General features: G+C 48.3%; 1 protein-coding gene across 5 annotated transcripts in view; it reads left to right on the top strand.

The window, feature by feature from the left end:
• Positions 1-19,887, top strand: part of KMT2D (lysine methyltransferase 2D) — a 305,115-nt gene that overhangs the window by 184,500 nt on the left and 100,728 nt on the right. For 4 of the 5 annotated variants that reach the window (XM_073563406.1, XM_073563409.1, XM_073563405.1 and 1 more), the window contains exons 29-33: positions 12,009-12,059; positions 12,287-14,041; positions 14,312-14,485; positions 14,634-14,776; positions 15,126-17,005. In XM_073563406.1, the coding sequence (XP_073419507.1) occupies positions 12,009-12,059; positions 12,287-14,041; positions 14,312-14,485; positions 14,634-14,776; positions 15,126-17,005 (4,003 nt within the window). The remainder of the gene's footprint in view (positions 1-12,008; positions 12,060-12,286; positions 14,042-14,311; positions 14,486-14,633; positions 14,777-15,125; positions 17,006-19,887) is intronic. The other variant, XM_073563408.1, reaches the window with a different exon arrangement.

Raw genomic sequence — 19,887 nt, 5'->3', positions numbered from 1 at the left:
TGCTGATGTAAACTAAACATGTAGGAAATGTTACTTATCAAGTTTTTTGTGTGCCGTATCTCTGTGATTTAAGGGCATAAAAATTAAAAATTTGGAAAACTGCGAAATTTTCAAAATTTCGCCAAATTTCCGTTTTTTTCACAAATAAACGCAAGTTATTTGAATGAAATTTTACCACTATCATGAAGTACAATATGTCATGAGAAAACATTGTCAGAATCACTGGGATCCATGGAAGCGTTCCAGAGTTATGACCTCATAAAGGGACAGTGGTCAGAATTGTAAAAATTGGCCCGGTCATGAACGTGCAAACCACCCTTGGGGGTGAAGGGGTTAAAATGCAGTAATGTGTGATCAAAAGACCATTTTGGTGTAGATTTGATATCATTAAAAACGTCAGCTCGGCACGCAAAAAATAAGCCCTCACTCAACTTGAAATCACGAAAAATGGAGACGCTACGAGTCTCGGAAAACAATTTTTTTTTGTTTTTCTTTAACAAGATTTGGAATTTTTTTTTCACCACTTAGATAAAAAAAAAAAAAAATTACCTAGACATGTTTGGTGTCTATGAACTCGTAATGACCTGGAGATTCATAATGGCAGGTCAGTTTTACCATTTAATGAACATGGTAAAAAAAATAAATAAAAAAAACCGTTGTGGAATTGCATATTTTTTTTTTTTTTTGCAATTTCACCGCACTTAAAATTTTTTTTCCCATTTTTGAGTACCCGATATGCTAAAACCCATGGTGTCGTTCAAAAGTACAATTTGTCTTGCAAAAAATCAAGCCCTCACATGGCCATATTGACAGAAAAATTAACTTATGGCTCTGGGTAGAAAAGGAGCGAAAAACAGAATTGCAAAAACAAAAAAGGCTCTGTCATGAAGGGGTTAAAACTTGTATTTAATTTTCCCCACTAAATTCCATCATTTTTTCCCATTAGGTTAAAAATTAAATTTTGATAATTTTTTTTAAACGGAATCTGTCACCTATTTTTTGCATATTAGATGCGGCCCCCGCCATCAGGGGCTTGTCTACAGCATTCTGTAATGCTGTAAATAAGCCCCTGATGTAATCTGAAAGATAAGAAATACGAGTTAAGGCCCTTTTACATTTAGCGATGCACCAGCGATCCGACCCGGTCAGGATCACTGGTGCATCGCTAAATGATCGCCAATGAGCTTTCACACAGAAAGATTTCACAGCGATGCAGCGGCGACGCAGCGCACGATACTCACCTTTCACACACAGCGATCCTGACGTCCTCCCGCCCGCCTCCACGCGTAGCTCGTCTCACACAGCAGGAAGCCCAGCAGGAAGCAGACGACGAGAAATGGAGCCGGACATGCTCGCGCGATCAGCGATGGACAGCGGGGGAGCCGGTCGGAGGTAAGTATCACACATAGCGATATCGCTAGCATTATCGCTATAACGTCACAAAACCAGTGACGTTTTAGCGATATCGCTATGTGTAAAACCCCCTTTTAGATTATACTCGCCCAGGGGTGGTCTGGGTCTGATGGGTGTTGCGATCCGCTCCGGCGCCTCCCATCGTCTAGCGATGACGTTCTCTGATTTGCTTCCCGTCGCGGCTCCGGCGCAGGCGTACAGCTCTGCCCTGTTGAGGGCAGAGTATGGTACTGCAGTGCGCAGGCGCTTGGCCTCTCTGACCTGGTCCGGCGCCTGCGCACTTCAGTCCTCTGCTCTTCCCCTAACAGGGCAGAGCAGTACGCCTGCGCCGGAGCCGTGGACGGGAAGCAAAGAAGAGGACGTCGTCATCGCTAGAAGATGGGAGGCGCCGGACTGGACCGTGACACTCCTAGGACCGGACCGAACGCCAGGGTGAGTATAATCTACCTCTTTTTTTTCTTATCTTTCAGTTTACATTGGGGGCTTACCTACAGCATTACAGAGTGCTGCAGATAAGCCCCTGATTGCGGTGTCCGCATCTTATATGCAAAACTAGATGTGTATTTCCTGAAGGAAGTACAGATAGTGGTTTGAAATGGTGCTGGGGCTGCCTCTTTATGAGAGACTTGCCTGCTGCCCCTGCAAGACAGGATCCGTTTTAACTGTGGGTGCCTCTCAGGGGCCACTTTGGCCTTGGGGTCTGATTTGGTGGGTGGAGCCCCTCAGGATCTGATTCGGTGGCCTGGGCTCCTCAGGGCTTGAATTGGTGGCCGGGATCCCTCAGGGTCTGATTTTGTGTGTGTGTGGCCCCTCGGGGTCCGATTTTGTGACCGGGGCCCCTCTGGGTCCGATTTGGTGGGCGGAGCCACTCTGGGTCCGATTTGGTGGGTGGGGCCACACTGCGTCTGATTTGGTGGGCGGGGCCACTCTGGGTCCAATTTGGAGGCCAGGGTGGCTCAGCCTCCGATTTGTAGGCCATCGTCGATCAGCCTCCGATTTGGAGCCTGGGGTCACTCAGCTTTCGATTTGGCGCGCCGGCCCTTTAAGACTCATTTCGGTGCGCCGCCCCTTTTAGAATCACTTTGGCGTGTCAGCCCTTCAAGAGCCAGTTTGGCTCACTGGGCTTCTAAATCCACTTTGGCACACATTCTCTCTCAGGGGCATGCGTCGTGATGAAGCTAGATTTGCATTTGTGCTTTGGGTTTTGCTTTAAGAGCTGATATTATGTGGCAGAAACTGTGTCCTGGGGTGTAATGTGAAGTTCGTAGGCATAGTAACTGGGTGTGCCTGCGCATATCAATGAGCTTAACTGCCATTTGAATCGCCTCAGGGCATGTTTTCTCTGTAGTAACATTTTCCCATTGAAATGCGTTGACAGTGCATTCTAATGACGGGAAATTTTTTTTTCAAATGCAAATTGCGCAAAAACTACAAATCCGATCGACACGAAAAATACTTTGCACACCTCGTGGACGCTGGCTTCGAAACGACACCTCAACGGAGTCTGTGCGTGTAGCGGTTCGGGCCGCATTAATTGCGGAAATCAACTGAATAATAACTAGATGTGTATTTCCTGAAGGAAGTACAAATAGTGCTTTGAAATGGTGCCCGGGCTGCCCCTTTAAGAGATACTTGCCTGCTGCCCATGCAAGACTTTCAACTCAGGATCCGTTTTAACTGGGTGCCTCTCAGGGGCCACGTTGGCCTGTGGGGCCTCTCAGAGTCTGATTTGGTGCGTGGGGCACCTCAGGATCCGATTCGGTGGCCTGGGCTCCTCAGGGCTTGAAATGGTGGACGGGATCTTTCAGGGTCAGATTTTGTGGCCGGGGCCTCGGTCCGATTTTGTGGGTGGGGCCCCTTAGGGTCCGATTTTGTGGGCGGAGCCTCTCTGGGTTCGAATTGGTGGGCAGGGCCCCTTAGGGTCCGATTTTGTGGGCGGAGCCTCTCTGGGTTCGAATTGGTGGGCAGGGCCCCTCAGGATCCGATTTGGTGGGCGGGGCCACTCTGGGTTCGATTTGGAGGCCGGGGTCGCTCAGCCTCCGATTTGGACTCCAGGATCGATGAGCCTCCGATTTTGGAGGCCGGGGTCGATGAGCCTCCGATTTTGGAGGCCGGGGTCGATGAGCCTCCGATTTTGGAGGCCGGGGTCGATGAGCCTCCGATTTTGGAGGCCGGCCCTTTAAGAGCCAGGGTGGCTCACTGGGCTTCTAAATCCACTTTGGCTCACATTCTCTCAGGGGCATGCGTCATGTGAAGAAGCTAGATTTGCATTTGTGCTGTGGGTTTCGCTTTAAGAGCTGATATTATTTGGCAGAATCTGTGTCCTGGGGGCGTCATGTGACGTTCGTAGGCGTTGGCATAGTAACTGGGTCTGCCTGCGCATATCAATGAGCTTAACCGCCATTTCAATCTCCTCAAGGCACGTTTTAAGTTTCCCATTGAAAAGCATTGAGCCAATACATTCCAATGACGGGAAAAAAAATTTTCAAACGCAAATTGCGCAAAAACTACAAATCCGATCGACACGAAAAATACTTAGCACACCTCATGGACGCTGGCTTCGAAACGACACCTCAACGGAGTCTGTGCGTGTAGCGGTTCGGGCCGCATTAATTGCGGAAATCAACTGAATAATAAGTTAGCAGCGTTCGGATTACAATATAGTGGTTTTTTCAAACCACTATAACTAGATGTGTATTTCCTGACGGAAGTACAGATAGTGGTTTGAAATGGTGCCCGGGCTGCCCCTTTAAGAGAGACTTGCCTGCTGCCCCCGCAAGACTTTCAACTCCGGATCCGTTTTAACTGTGGGTGCCTCTCAGGGGCCACTTTGGCCTCAGGGTCTGATTTGGTGGGTGGGGCCCCATAGGATCCGATTTGGTGGCCTAGGCTCCTCAGGGCTTGAATTGCTGGCCGGGATCCCTCAGGGTCCGATTTTGTGGGTGGGGCCCCTCAGGGTCCGATTTTGTGGGTGGGGCCCCTCAGGGTCCGATTTTGTGGGTGGGGCCCCTCAGGGTCCGATTTTGTGGGTGGGACCCCTCAGGGTCCGATTTTGTGGCCGGGGCCCCTCAGGGTCTGATTTAGTGGCCGGGGCCCCTCGGGGTCTGATTTAGTGGCCGGGGCCCCTCGGGGTCCGATTTTGTGGCTGGGGCCCCTCGGGGTCCGATTTAGTGGCCGGGGCCTCTCGGGGTCCGATTTTGTGGCCGGGGCCCCTCGGGGTCCGATTTTGTGGCCGGGGCCCCTCGGGGTCCGATTTTGTGGCCGGGGCCCCTCGGGGTCCGATTTTGTGGCCGGGGCCCCTCTGGGTCCGATTTTGTGGCCGGGGCCCATCTGGGTCCGATTTTGTGGCCGGGGCCCCTCTGGGTCCGATTTTGTGGCCGGGGCCCCTCTGGGTCCGATTTTGTGGCCGGGGCCCCTCTGGGTCCGATTTGCAGGCTAGGGTCGATCAGCCTCCGATTTGGAGCCTGGGGTCGCTCAACTTTCAATTTGGCGCGCCGGCCCTTTAAGACTCATTTCGGTGCGCCTGCCCGAGCTAGTTTTGCCCACTGGGTTTCTAAATCCACTTTGGCGCACATTCTCTCTCTCAGGGGCATGCGTCATGTGATGAAGCTAGATTTGCATTTGTGCTGTGGGTTTCGCTTTAAGAGCTGAAATTATCTGCCAGAATCTGTGTCCTGGAGAGGTCATGTGACGTTCGTAGGCGTTGGCAAAGTATCTGGGTCTGCCTGCGCATATCAATGAGCTTAACTGCCATTTGAGACAGTGCATTCCAATGACGGGAAAAAAATTTTTCAAGCGCAAATTGCGCAAAAACTACAAATCCGATCGACACAAAAAATACTTAGCACACCACTCATGGATGCTGGCTTCGAAACGACACCTCAACGGAGTCTGTGCGTGTAGCGGTTCGGGCCGCATTAATTGCGGAAATCAACTGAATAATAAGTTAGCAGCGTTCGGATTACAATATAGTGGTTTTTTCAAACCACTATAATAAGTTAGCAGCGTTCGGATTACAATATAGTGTTTTTTTCAAACCACTATAACTAGATGTGTATTGAAATGGTGCTGGGGCTGCCCCTTTAAGAGAGACTTGCCTGCTTCCCCTGCAAGACTTTCAACTCAGGATCCGTTTTAACTGTGGGTGCCTCTCAGGGGCCACTTTGGCCTCAGGGTCTGAATTTGGTGGGTGGGGCCCCTCAGGGTCTGATTTTGTGGCAGGGGCCCCTCGGGGTCCGATTTTGTGGCCGGGGCCCCTCGGGGTCCGATTTTGTGGGCTGGGCCACCAGGGCTGTGGAGTCGGTAAGCCAAACCTGCGACTCCGACTCCTCAATTTCCCTTACACCGACTCCAACTCTATTTAAGTGAAAGAAAAATGTATTGTAGTACAATGTGAACAGAAGACATTTAATCATTTTTATGATCCAATCAAGATATTTAGAACAAAATATATATTGGATTACAACTTTAGAACACAAAAAACTGTAATAAAATGTAAATATGTAATACTCTATGTAATATCGATTACATATATACTGTACAGACCAAAAGTTTGGACACACCTTCTGATTCAAAGAATTTTCTTTTATTTCATGACTATGAAAATTGTAGATTCATTCTGAAGGCATCAAAACTATGAATTAGCACATGTGGAATTATATAATTAACAAAAAAGTGTGAAACAACTGAAAATGTCTTATATTCTAGGTTCTTCAAAGAAGCCACCTTTTGCTTTGATTACTGCTTTGCACACTCTTGGCATTCTCTTGATGAGCTTCAAGAGGTAATCACCGGAAATAGTCTTCCAACAGTCGCAAAGGAGTTCCCAGAGATGCTTAGCACTTGTTGGCCCTTTTGCCTTCTCTTTGCGGTCCAGCTCACCCCAAACCTTCTCGATAGAGTTCAGGTCTGGTGAATGTGGAGGCCAGGTCATCTGGCGTAGCACCCCATCATTCTCTTTCTTGGTCAAATAGCCCTTACACAGCCTGGAGGAGTGTTTGGGGTCATTGTCCTGTTGAAAAATAAATGATGGTCCAACTAAACGCAAACCGGATGGAATAGCATGCCGCTGCAAGTTGCTGTGGTAGCCATGCTGGTTCAGTATGCCTTCAATTTTGAATAAATCCCGAACAGTGTCACCAGCAAAGCATCCCCACACCATCACGCCTCCCCCTCCATGCTTCACGGTGGGAACCAGGCATGTAGAGTCCATCCGTTCACCTTTTCTGCGTCGCAAAAAGACACGGTGGTTGGAACCAAAGATCTCAAATTTGGACTCATCAGACCAAAGCACAGATTTCCACTGGTCTAATGTCAATTCCTTGTGTTCTTTAGCCCAAACAAGTCTCTTCTGCTTGTTGCCTGTCCTTAGCAGTGGTTTCCTAGCAGCTATTTTACCATGAAGGCCTGCTGCACAAAGTCTCCTCTTAATAGTTGTTGTAGAGATGTGTCTGCTGCTAGAACTCTGTGTGGCATTGACCTGGTCTCTAATCTGAGCTGCTGTTTAACCTGTGATTTCTGAGGCTGGTGCCTCAGATGAACTTATCCTCCGCAGCAGAGGTGACTCTTCCTTTCCTGGGGAGGTCCTCATCTGAGCCAGTTTCTTTGAAGCGAAGTTTTCCCAATTTTTCGGTCTGACTGACCTTCATTTCTTAAAGTAATGATGGCCACTCGTTTTTCTTTACTTAACTGCTTTTTTTCTTGCCATAATACAAATTCTAGCAGTCTATTTAGTAGGACTATCAGCTGTGTATCCACCAGACTAATGCACAACACAACTGATGGGCCCCAACCCCATTTATAAGGCAAGAAATCCCACTTATTAAACCTGACAGGGCACACCTGTGAAGGGAAAACCATTTCCGGTGACTACCTCTTGAAGCTCATCAAGAGAATGCCAAGAGTGTGCAAAGCAGTAATCAAAGCAAAAGGTGGCTACTTTGAAGAACCTAGAATATAAGACATACAGTATTTTCAGCTGTTTCACACTTTTTTGTTAATTATATAATTCCACATGTGTTAATTCATAGTTTTGATGCCTTCAGAGTGAATCTACATTATTCATAGTAATGAAAATAAAGAAAACTCTTTGAATGAGGTGTGTCCAAACTTTTGGTCTGTACTGTGTGTGTATGTTATCTCAGCTAAGACAAAGCCTAGATCCTCAGGCTACATTCACACCATGGGCGTAGCCAGGATCAAACCTGGGGGGCAGAACCTCATACTGCACACCTCAGCTGCTGCAGAACCTCATACTGCACACCCCTACACTTGAAAATAAAGCCTGCACCTTAAGAAGATGTGGTGGTGATGAATGCAGTCTATTTATTCCAACTATTAATTGATGTTGATGTGTTACTGAAGACGAGCAATACCTGTCCTGGGCGTCCTTTTGGGCAGCTATGAGGTGTACCTGACTGGTGCTAAAAAAAAGGAGTGTTAGTCTGTGTACTACCCGGTTTTCATTCTTTTTGGTACAGATACGATATGGATAGACAGATATGGATAAATGGATAGAGCAGATTTCTAATCTGCTCTTGCTATTGAAAACATCTATGAGCTCAAAAACCTTTCAAGTGATGCAGTTTTTTAAAAAGCTGATCGGCTTTTGCAGCTGAAAAACATATCCTCAAAAAACACAGGAAAAATGCTGTATGTGAATGTAGCCTTAGATCAGGAATATAACAGCCATTTATAGGATATTTCATAACTTTCCCAAATTCCTATGAAAAAATATTCAGCACATCTTGCATTGAATTACTGTACCCAATTTATTATATATTTTAGGAGTCGGAGTCGGTCCATTTTATACCGACTCCAACTCCATCTCCACCCAAATGAGCACCGACTCCACGACTCCGCCTCCGACTCCACAGCCCTGTGGGCCACTCCGGGTCCGACTTGGTGGCCGGGGCCCCTCCGGGTCCGATTTTGTGGCCGGGGCCCCTCCGGGTCCGATTTTGTGGCCGGGGCCCCTCAGGGTCTGATTTTGTGGCCGGGGCCCCTCAGGATCTGATTTTGTGGCCGGGGCCCCTCAGGATCTGATTTTGTGGCCGGGGCCCCTCAGGGTCTGATTTTGTGGCCGGGGCCCCTCAGGGTCTGATTTTGTGGTTGGGGCCACTCAGGGTCCGATTTTGTGGGTGGGGCCCCTTAGGGTCTGATTTGGTGGGTGGGGCCCCTCAGGATCCGATTCGGTGGCCTGGGCTCCTCAGGGCTTGAATTGGTGGCCGGGATCCCTCGGTCCGATTTTGTGGGTGAGGCCCCTCAGGGTCCGATTTTGTGGCCTGGGCCCCTCAGGGTCTGATTTTGTGGCCTGGGCCCCTCGGGGTCTGATTTTGTGGCCTGGGCCCCTCGGGGTCTGATTTTGTGGCCGGGGCCCCTCGGGGTCTGATTTTGTGGCCGGGGCCCCTCGGGGTCTGATTTTGTGGCCGGGGCCCCTCGGGGTCTGATTTTGTGGCCGGGGCCCCTCGGCGTCTGATTTTGTGGCCGGGGCCCCTCGGGGTCTGATTTTGTGGCCGGGGCCCCTCGGGGTCTGATTTTGTGGCCGGGGCCCCTCGGGGTCTGATTTTGTGGCCGGGGCCCCTCGGGGTCTGATTTTGTGGCCGGGGCCCCTCGGGGTCTGATTTTGTGGCCGGGGCCCCTCGGGGTCTGATTTTGTGGCCGGGGCCCCTCGGGGTCTGATTTTGTGGCCGGGGCCCCTCGGGGTCTGATTTTGTGGCCGGGGCCCCTCGGGGTCTGATTTTGTGGCCGGGGCCCCTCGGGGTCTGATTTTGTGGCCGGGGCCCCTCGGGGTCTGATTTTGTGGCCGGGGACCCTCGGGGTCTGATTTGGTGGGCGGGGCCCCTCAGGGTCTGATTTGGTGGGCGGGGCCCCTCAGGATCCGATTCGGTGGCCTGGGCTCCTCAGGGCTTGAATTGGTGGCCGGGATCCCTCGGTCTGATTTTGTGGGCGAGGCCCCTCGGGGTCTGATTTTGTGGGCGAGGCCCCTCGGGGTCCCATTTTGTGGCCGGGGCCCCTCAGGGTCCCATTTTGTGGCCGGGGCCCCTCAGGGTCCCATTTTGTGGCCGGGGCCCCTCAGGGTCCCATTTTGTGGCCGGGGCCCCTCAGGGTCCCATTTTGTGGCCGGGGCCCCTCAGGGTCCCATTTTGTGGCCGGGGCCGCTCTGGGTCCGCTTTCGATTTGGCGTGTTGGCCCTTTAAGAGCCAGTTTGGCTCACTGGGCTTCTAAATCCACTTTGGCACACATTCTCTCTCAGGGACATGCGTCATGTGATGAAGCTAGATTTGCATTTGTGCTGTGGGTTTCGCTTTAAGAGCTGAAATTATCTGGCAGAAACTGTCCTGGAGAGGTCATGTGAAGTTCGTAGGCGTTGGCATAGTAACTGGGTGTGCCTGCGCATATCAATGAGCTTAACTGCCATTTGAATCGCCTCATGGCATGTTTTGTCTATGGCAAAATTTCCCCTTTCAAATGCATTGAGACAATTCATTCCAGTGACGGGGAAAAAAATTTCTAATGCAAATTGTGCAAAAACTACAAATCCGATCGACACGAAAAATACTTAGCACACCTCTCGTGGACGCTGGCTTCGAAACGACACCTCAACGGAGTCTGTGCGTGTAGCGATTCGGGCCGCATTAATTGCGGAAATCAACTGAATAATAATGAGATCAAGAATAAGTTAGCAGCGTTCGGATTACAATATAGTGGTTTTTTCAAACCACTGTAAAAATAGGTTACAGATTCCCTTTAAAGTGTTATTTTGTGTTCATTAAAATTGCAAAGTGCTTGTAAAAACAAGCAACTTTGCAATTTACTGCTTATTAAAAATCCTCTCTGATCTTAAACTGAGCTATTTTTAACTCTATTTTTCACTGCTTGTTGCCTAGGTTACCAGCCACCTTGGCGTGACCAATCTCCTAGGCAAGAAGCATTCTTGCAAGCTTTTCCCGTAACAGCTTGCAAGCACCCCTCTGAAGCAGGTCGGACTCTTGGATCTGGCCAACTTCAGTGTCCCAAAATGAAAAGTCAAAGTTTGCCTGTAATAGCAGCACTGGAGACAGCCCAGTTCAGAGCAGCGGCATAACCTTGTGGCTGACCCGAACTGGCATTTTAAGGAGTGTATCGCCCCCAGAAAGCAAAATTCACACATTCGTGTGTCGGACCGCGATGTACAAACCGACTTCTGGAACCCAGTTGACAGCCATGAGGCTGAGTTCGGGTGAGAAGACCTGCGGCCAGTCTGCGATTTGGGCACTGTGACGCCAGGTTGTGTGAATGCTTGAATCATATCCTGTGCCGAGAGTCCTGACTGTTTCCACTCAACCCTTTAACTCTGGGATGATGTGTTATTTTTTTTTTAGTTTTTTTTATTATAAACTTTTCTGTTGGCGTCGCTATATGAGGGCCTTGATTTTTACAGGACAAGATGTAGTTTTAAAATGTTACTAACAATGTACTACTGTAACTCTCGTCTAATTGGTCTCCCTCTTACCAAACTCTCCCACCTCCAATCTGTCTTGAATGCTGCAGCCAGGATCATATTCCTCGCAAATCGTTACACCGATGGCTCTACCTTGTGCCAGTCATTACACTGGCTACCCATCCACTTCAGAATCCAGTACAAACTTATTACCCTCACCCACAAAGCACTCCACGGCTCAGCACCACCCTACATCTCCTCCCTCGTCTCCGTCTACCACCCTACCCGTGCCCTCCGTTCTGCTGATGACCTGAAGTTAGCATCCTCAATAATCAGAACCTCCGACTCCTGTCTCCAAGACTATACACATGCTGCACCATTTCTTTGGAATGCACTTCCCAGGTCAATACGATTAGTCCCCAATCCCGACAATTTTAAGCGTGCCCTAAAAACGCATTTATTCTGACTGGCCCACCGCCTCAACGCATTAACCTAACTATCCCTGTGTGGCACAGCCAAAAGTTTTACCATAACCAGGTTCCCCGCATCATGTTCCCACATGCTTTATACATCCATTAGCCCTCTGTGTCTGTACTGTTACACACTTAACATTATGGCTGGTCCGAACAATGAAGGCAACTGTTACCACCCACCTTTCATGTCTACCTTTTTCCCTCATAGATTGTAAGCTTGCGAGCAGGGCCCTCATTCCTCTTGGTATCTGTTATGATCTATGTGATTATTGTTATGCTGTAATGTGTATCGTCTGTACAAGTCCCCTCTGAAATGTAAAGTGCTGCGGAATATGTCGGCGCTATAGAAATATTATGTACTGAGGAATGGGAAACCATTGAAAAGTGGGGTGAGATCTTTAAAAATAAATAGACGCAATTCTGACATTTTGTTTTTTTGTTTTTTTTTTGTTTTTTATTTTTGGGGTGGGGATTATTTTCATGGTGTTCAATGTATGGTAGAAATGACCTGTCAATACAATTCTCCTTGTTACTACAATTATTGCAATACCAAATTTGCATAGATATGTTTTTTGACCAATTGAATGGGGAAAAAAAAGTTTGCAAAAATAAATATTTTTGTTTTGGTAATGTTTCAGCAAGAATGAGTTTAAATGTGGAGAGTACCAATACTTATGTTTTACTATTGATCTTTTCTATAGCAAAAGGCTAAAGACAATCGTGCAGCACATCGTATAAACAAGGTACAGAAGGTAGGCGCCTGCTTTATAGATAGTAACTAACCTCGCCACTAGTTTTCTCTCTGTTCTACTGCTTGCTATTCCTTATTAACCCATTTACTCTAATCTTGTATAAGCATATGGATATTTATCTTCTGCCCATTCAGCAAGCCTGTAGTCCTATAGTTGCATATTAATGTATAACCTGCAGCCTATACAATATATTCTACTTAGTGTATATTTTGCTTTGGTCTCTATAGCAGGCAGAGAGTCAAATCAACAAGCAGTCCAAGGTAGAAGGAGTACGAAAAGCAGAGCGTCCTGTTCTTCAGCTTCAAATTCCCATGCACCCTAGTTCTCAGTCTGGATTAAGCCATGACTATCGAGGTGTATCTTCAGGAGGACAAGATGTCTATATGTCTAGTGGGTCTGCAATGTCTACCTCCTCAGACTTGTTTCTAAAACCTTCTTCAGCAGGCACTCCTGGACCAGAGTCATCTGCTGACATGTTCTTCAAATTGCCTCCTCAGTCTCCGTCTCAGGAGCACTTTCCTAGTTCTCCTGCATATTCATTGGACTCCCGATATCCGTCTTCCTTGACACAGTCACCAGCTTCTGTTGGGGCATTTCAAACTCTTTCTGGGACTGAGCACCAACCTGCACTGAATACACAGAATGCACCCACTTGTGTGGAGTATCCGCCTTCCCGTGCAACCACTCCACATCAGTCAGAGGCATTTGTCAAGCCAAGATATCCTACCGGATCTCTTGATAACCTTTCATTAATAGGGAGCCCTTGTTCAAGATCTTTTCAATCAAATGAATCCTCCAACAAACCTGACACCATGCTGTCTCCTACACGATACAATGATAAGAGACAAACTGATGGGATCCTCCTTCAGATTAAAAAGGAAGACGTTGGGCTTGGATCACCTGGCTTTCCACACAGCGCTGGTTCTGATGGAACACTTGAGATGAAATATGACGTGTTTAAAGCGCCCCTAACACCTCGAATGTCTCAGTTAGAGCCGCACAGTCCTGCTTCATCACATCGGGAACCACATGTTCAAGCACAAATGGCATCACCTCAACATCATTCGGAAATGTACAGACAGACGTCAACAACACCATACAATGATCCTTTCTCACAGCCTCCATTAACTCCGAGACCTCAGCCCATAGAAAATCGACCTTTGTCTTCTGACCCTTTTGCTCGTGTCCCAACAAGCCCACAATCCCAGGGAAGTTCCCATTCCCCTTTAACCCCCCGACCATTGTCAACCGAAGCATTTTGTCCCTCACCAGTTACACCACGATTTCAATCTCCAGACCCTTATTCTCGTCCACCTTCTCGACCCCAGTCGCGAGATCCATTTGCCCCACCTCATAAACCTCCCCGCCCTCAGATGATAGAAACTGGTTTTAAACCAACTGCACAACTTTCTCACTCCAATCCCTCTGGTACAAACTACCAACAATCACTAGATGTTCACCAAAAAGTACAAGTTGGCCAACAGCAAAGTTTATTTGCTCGTTCACCAGGAGCAAGTGTTTATCAAAGTTCTCAAAACCAGCTATGCTTTACTTTTCCTCATTCTCCTGGAGATGGTGTCAAAAGTTCCCCTTCTCACCAGCCCCATGCAACTCCCACCCATTCCTTGAACAGCCATTTTACCCCAAATAAACCACAAATCTACACCTCTCCGAGCAGCAGTACAGTCTCCTCCTTCCACCCCGCAGGTAGTCCACATTCCTCTGTCAACAGTAACACTTCAGACGCTTATGTTCAATCTCCACTCCGACCTCCTTCAGTTTTACCCCAAGAGGCTCCATATCAGTCCCCAGCCTCTAACCAGCGTGCAGGTCTCAATTCTCCAGCAGAAAAACCTAGAGAAGATATGGCTGCTATTCCAAATGCTCTTGGCAGTACTGGTAGGGATGTGCCAGAGCTGCAAGGAACGGCTGATGCTTCCCTAAGCAATCTCAGTCAGTCGGAGCAAGAGAAGCAAAGACAGGTATTTATGTGTTTGTGATTGTTAGAGCTCATACTCGCATGCGAGAAACTCGGACGAGTCTCGCACGTCAATACCCGGCACTCCGATCGGAGTGTTCAGCTGCATGTATTTCTATGCAGCTGAATGCTCCAATCTGAATGCCAGCGGCTGTGCCAGGTATTGATGAAAGAGACTTGTCTGAGTTTCTCGCTTGTGAGTATGAGCCCTTATAGAAATTAATATTAAAATATATAATATTACTAATTTTGAACTGCCCTTTAATTTATCCAGCGTCAAAGACTTCGGGAGCTCCTCATTAGACAGCAGATCCAGAGAAATACCTTAAGACAGGAAAAGGAGGCTGCGGCCGCAGCTATGAATACTTCACAAACGGGATGGAGTGGAGAACCCAGCGGGCAAGGCTATGATCAGTCAGGTCGTGTAGTTCTGTATCCACCTACACAGGTAATCTGATGTGTGCTGTCTAATGGATTGATTGGTTGTGACAACAATTATCATACTAAAATTCATGTTGACTTTTCCTTAAGAGAATTTCATGATGTCCTTTTTTTTTTTTTTTTTTTTTCTCTTCCACACCTTGCATGCAATGCAGGAAAAGGGTCTTGGAGTGATCAGCGCTTCAGGGGCTGCAAAAGTTCCTGGGCAGATAGTAGCTGCGACATCGTTTCCACCAGAGGAACGTTTGAATACATCTTTGCCTTCTCCATCTTCTGTTTCTGTTGATGGTTCTGCCAGGTAAATGCAAATCATAGCTGTCTGCACTTCAAGGATCTGAGAGAATGTATGCTAAATAGTGGCTTTTTTTGTGAATACTTCTGTTGTTAAATGCCTTATTTCTCTAAAATTCTGTTTGTTTTTTGTCCAAGTCATTATAATACTTGTCTGAATTGGTGCCTTGTAAAATACCATGTTAATCTTTCAAAAGTGATCACTTGGTTTCTGCTACCTGATCAGATAATCATTGAGAAATGTTAAAATTAAATTTCTATGCCACTTCTGAATCATGTAATATGTAATGGTCTTTTATTTCACAAGGTGATATATTCTGAATACAATGTATGATGATACCTGTTTCTCTTTTTAGACATTCGGCTGAAGGAACTCAAGCCCTGTTTACGAGGGGATCTTATTCTGATCAGCAGCATGTTTGGCCATCACCAGTTACAGGACAGAGGACTCTAGCACCAATCCGTTTTCCAGAAGGGAATAGGCCACCATCAAACCCAGCAGTAAATAGTGGTGGTGTAGTTCGCCTGCCGTTTCCTGGGGATCAGGTCACTGTTGGTGGGGCACCTTACATTGAATTGCGCCATCATGGACAAAAACTGCCTATTGGAGTTCCATTTTCACCACCTGGTCCTCAGAATAGGCCTCGCTTCTATGTGGCAGGTGAAGGTGCCAATCCCACTGTAATAACAGGAGTAATGAGAGGAGACGGAAATCCGTTGCAAATACCTGTAGTGAGGAGTCCTTTAATGCAGCCTCAAAAAACATTGACACCTACTGTTCCTCATGCAGGAAATGTAGGAGTTTCACAAACTATACAAACAAAAGTTGCGTCTGCAACAGAAAATGCACAGCAGCAAGCTAACGTTCCTCCACAAAGAAATCCTCCAACTGAAGGCTCTAAGGTAGCATCCGCTCCTGGCCTTGTAAGTGGGAGAGTCCAATGTGAAGATCCACCAGAATTAGATGTTGATTTTGATACACACAAAGACCTAGAAGATGACGATCTAGCCAATTTAAGCCTTGATGTTGCTAAAGCTGATGATGACTTGGACAATCTTGATAATCTTGAAACAAATGACCCTCATTTAGATGATCTTCTAAATGGAGATGAATTTGATCTTCTTGCTTATACAGACCCCGAGTTGGACACTGGTGACAAAAAGGACATTTTCAATGAACACTTGCGCTTGGTTGAGTCAGCAAATGAGAAGGCCGAAGAGGAAGCAATGCTTAAGCTGGAGCCTAATATTGCAGAAGCAAAAAAGGAAAGCCTTCCAAATGAGTTGCAAGCTAGTGAAAAATTGGAAATGACCAAAGATCGACCACCGGGGGCTATGGGAATAGGTTTAGGTTCACATCTTTCAAGTAATAGTAACACTTCTCAAATTCCTTCCAGTGAGGAAGCAAAGCAGCCTGCATACACAGGGGATTTAAAGCCAAAGCTAGAAGACAGTGACCTGAAGTCCAACACCTGTCAGTTTTCTGGAAGCAATTCTATAGTTAAGAATGAAGCGTCTCACAATGCTGCGAAAGTATCATTTGGAGTAAGCATGTTAAAAACAGGAGCTAATGTGCGCAATTCAAATTCTGTCCAAACAAGCAGTGCAGCCCTCTTCCCTAGCAAAGATTCCTCTACTGCAGCTAATCCGAATAGCTTAGTTTTGGGAGGGAAATTCGAGCTGGATGAGGGCCCACTCGGTCTGCCATGTTCACGCCACTCTCCTGGAGATGATCTGGATAAGATGGAGAGCTCTCTTGTAGCTAGTGAACTTCCGCTTCTAATTGAAGACCTTCTTGAACATGAAAAAAAGGAACAGCAAAAAAAGCAGCTACTCTCTGCACAGCATTCAGAAAATGCACAATCGCATGCAATGATCAATACTGCAATGTCCAACCAGCCAGGGCCTCACTTACAACAAGAAAATCATCAAGCAAACATCGTAGGACTTGGGATTGTGCCCAGACATCAGGGGATGGGGTCTACACAACTGTTAACGCCTCAACAGCAGGTGCAACAAAGACTTATTGGTGTGCAAACCAACTCTACTTTGGAGTCTCCCATGCATGCTTCTGCTAACCAGAGCCATGTGCTTGGTGGTCAACACATGTTACAGGCTAGTGGACCTCAACAACAGACTCTCCCGCCCAAGCCAATCATGGGGCAACAGATGGTCATGAAGCAGCAACCGATGGTTGTACAGCAGCAGCTGACAAATAGCTTTTTCCCTGATACAGGTATGTGTGAGATATATTAGGATGTGATCCTAAAAATGCTTTTTACTTTCTTTCTGGATGCAAATTTGTTTTGGCTTATTCAAAGGTCATTTGATTATGTCTAAAACTAATTTTCTTTCTCGCTTCATTGGGGGACACAGGTTACCATGGGTTTATGCTGCTGTCCCTAGGAGGCTGACACTATGCAAATAAAAGTTAGCTCCTCCCCAGCAGTATACACCTACTGACAGGCACAAATTACCTCAGATTTTGCATCGTGTCTGTAGGATGCGGACCTGGATCTAACACCATATCCGCAGTGTTTTTTTCTTTCACAGGTTTCTGTGTGAATTAATCCTTTTCCCTTTGTTTTTCAGATACAGCTTGTCGGGTAACAGGGTGCAGATTTCTCACCCTGTTTTCCCACATTTATGCGACTAAGAGAGCAATGTGGTATCACCCACATCGCCCACTCTCGGACCCACTGGCAGGACTTTGTCCCCTGTCCCCCTTTTGGGGTGTTTCAGGGTGACTCTTGGTGGCAAGTCCTTGCTTTATCCCCTCACCCCTCTCCTCGGAGAGGGCTGAGAGGAAGACGGTGGTCACCGGTGGTGGCCTCCCCCCTTCTTTTAAGGGATTGACGCCGTCTTCTGCACCGTCCGGAGACTGTGCGGGAGGGAGGATCTTCATTTCCAGGCCCCTCTCTCTCTCTACCGAGGGCCCCTGATGCGATCCTCATCTCTGAAGAGGAGCCGGACACCCAGCATGTACCTCCTCCTCCACCCAACAACACTTCCTGCAGCGACCTTTCCAGCAATCTCCCGTTTACCGGTTTATAGGTCCCGCAGCTCCATACAACCCATTTTCGATTTTCCGCCATTTTCAAGCCGCCTTCTTGCCTGCAGCTGTCCTCCGTCATGCCCCGGCATGTAACCTCCCACCGGAATGTATCCTATCGGCCTGCTCCCCTCACCTGCGGACATGCCCCCCCGCTTGGTGCGTTCAGTCCCGCAGCCTATCTCATCGCCAATTTCATTTTTGGTTGCCGGGCACGCCCCTCTTTCTGCACGTGGGTTCGGGGTTGGCGTTTGGCCCATTTTCACGTTAGACACGCCCCTCCGGCGTGTCAGGTTATCGGAACGCGGCTTGCTTTTCTCCTACGCCTCATTGGGGGACACAGAGACAGTGGGTGTTATGCTGCTTGCCACTAGGAGGACACTAAGTAAACCAGAAAAAAAGTTAACTCCTCCCCTGCAGTATACACCCTCTCGCTGGATGAGATATCTGAAGTTCATGCTTTGTGTCTGTAGGAGGCACTTGGGGATGGTTTCAGACCCCACCGGTTTTATTTTAATTTTTGAATTTTTCTGTAAATTTTTATTTTTGAATTAACCGAGTGAAGGGTGCGACGGTTCCTTTCTACGGCCCGCTCTCCCCGAACCAACAACAGGAAAGCAAGTGGAGTTTACCTCCCCGTATATACCTCCTGCGACATTTTGGACTGATTCCTCCAGCAATATTGGCGATGATCCTTACGACCGGAGTCCGGTAATCCACGGATATGAGGGCATGGCCCTTTAAGAACTCCTCCAGCTCTGCTACATCATCTCAGGAGAATGAGAGCCTGCATGGATGGCCGGACAGCGCTGAGCACTGGAGTTGAGGTATGGGGTCGGGTCCTGGCCCCCGGGAGAAGCGCTGATGTAGTCAGCGGCAGTGCACCCCGGCCCCCCCCCCGGCGCTACCGCGGGAGCCCGAAAAATGTAGTCCCCGGCTTTCTGGCCTGCTAGGCTGCAATTTCAATAGCGCTGCCCACTAGCGCCTCCCCGCCAACCAGTGCCTACTGCGGGTAGGCTCAAAAATTTAGCCCCCAGCCTACTAGGCCGCAATTTCAATAGCGCCGCCCGCACTATTATCGCTGCCGCCTCTCATCCCTGACGAAACGCGCAATTCTAATCTCGGGGGGGGGGGGGGGGGGGCATTCTGCCGGATACCAGGTGACACCGCAGGGCCACCGCTATTCCTCCCGGGGGACACAGCATAGGACCGGGTAAGCTGCATCTGCCCTCAGATTAAAGCTTGCCCTTCGGACTCGCCACTGCTCCCAGGGTCTTTACCAAGGTCATGGCGGCTGTCATGGCCATTCTCCACTCTCGGGGAGTAGTGGTGTTACCGTATCTGGACGACCTGCTCATCAAGGGTCCGTCCCTTCCAGCTTGCGAGGATTCCGTGGAAATAACAGTAAATACACTTTCGCGCCTGGGGTGGAAGATAAACTTTGCAAAGTCTTCCCCAAAACCGGCTCAGCAGATTTCCTTTTTAGGAATGATCTTGGACACTTCCCGCGGGTTGACCATTCTCCCTCCAGAAAAGACGCAAGCCTTACAACAGGCAGTGCGGACTCTTTCCTGTCCAGCTTCTCACTCCATTCGTTTCAGCATGAGAGTTCTCTGAAAGATGGTGGCTGCGATGGAAGCATTTCCATTTGTACAGTTCCATCTCCGTCCTTTACAACATGCGTTGCTGTTAGCTTCGGACAAGAACCCGTTCTCCCTGGACAGTCGGATCCTTCTGTCCCTGCGGGTCAGGCAAGCCCTCAGGTGGTGGACTCTGAGGTCCTCCCTGAATCAAGGGAGGTCTTTTCTCCCAGTAAGACGGTTGGTAGTAACCGACGCAAGTCTTCTCGGTTGGGGCGCGGTCTTTCGTCACCACACGGCACAGGGTCGTTGGTGGGCCCGAGAGTCACGTCTCCCCATCAACATTTTGGAGATAAGAGCGATCAGATTAGCTCTACGGAGTTTCCACCATCTCCTCGCAGGTCACCCCATCAGGATCCAATCCGACAACGCCACGGCTGTAGCGTATATCAACCGCCAGGGAGATACCCGGAGCAGGATGGCCAT

This window comes from Dendrobates tinctorius, unplaced genomic scaffold (genome assembly GCF_039654945.1).
Source record: "Dendrobates tinctorius isolate UK_male_01 unplaced genomic scaffold, ASM3965494v1 ptg000388l, whole genome shotgun sequence".
NCBI classification, from domain to species: domain Eukaryota; kingdom Metazoa; phylum Chordata; class Amphibia; order Anura; family Dendrobatidae; genus Dendrobates; species Dendrobates tinctorius.
Note: the sequence above shows the minus strand (reverse complement) of the source record. Positions and strands in the feature narration are given on the sequence as shown.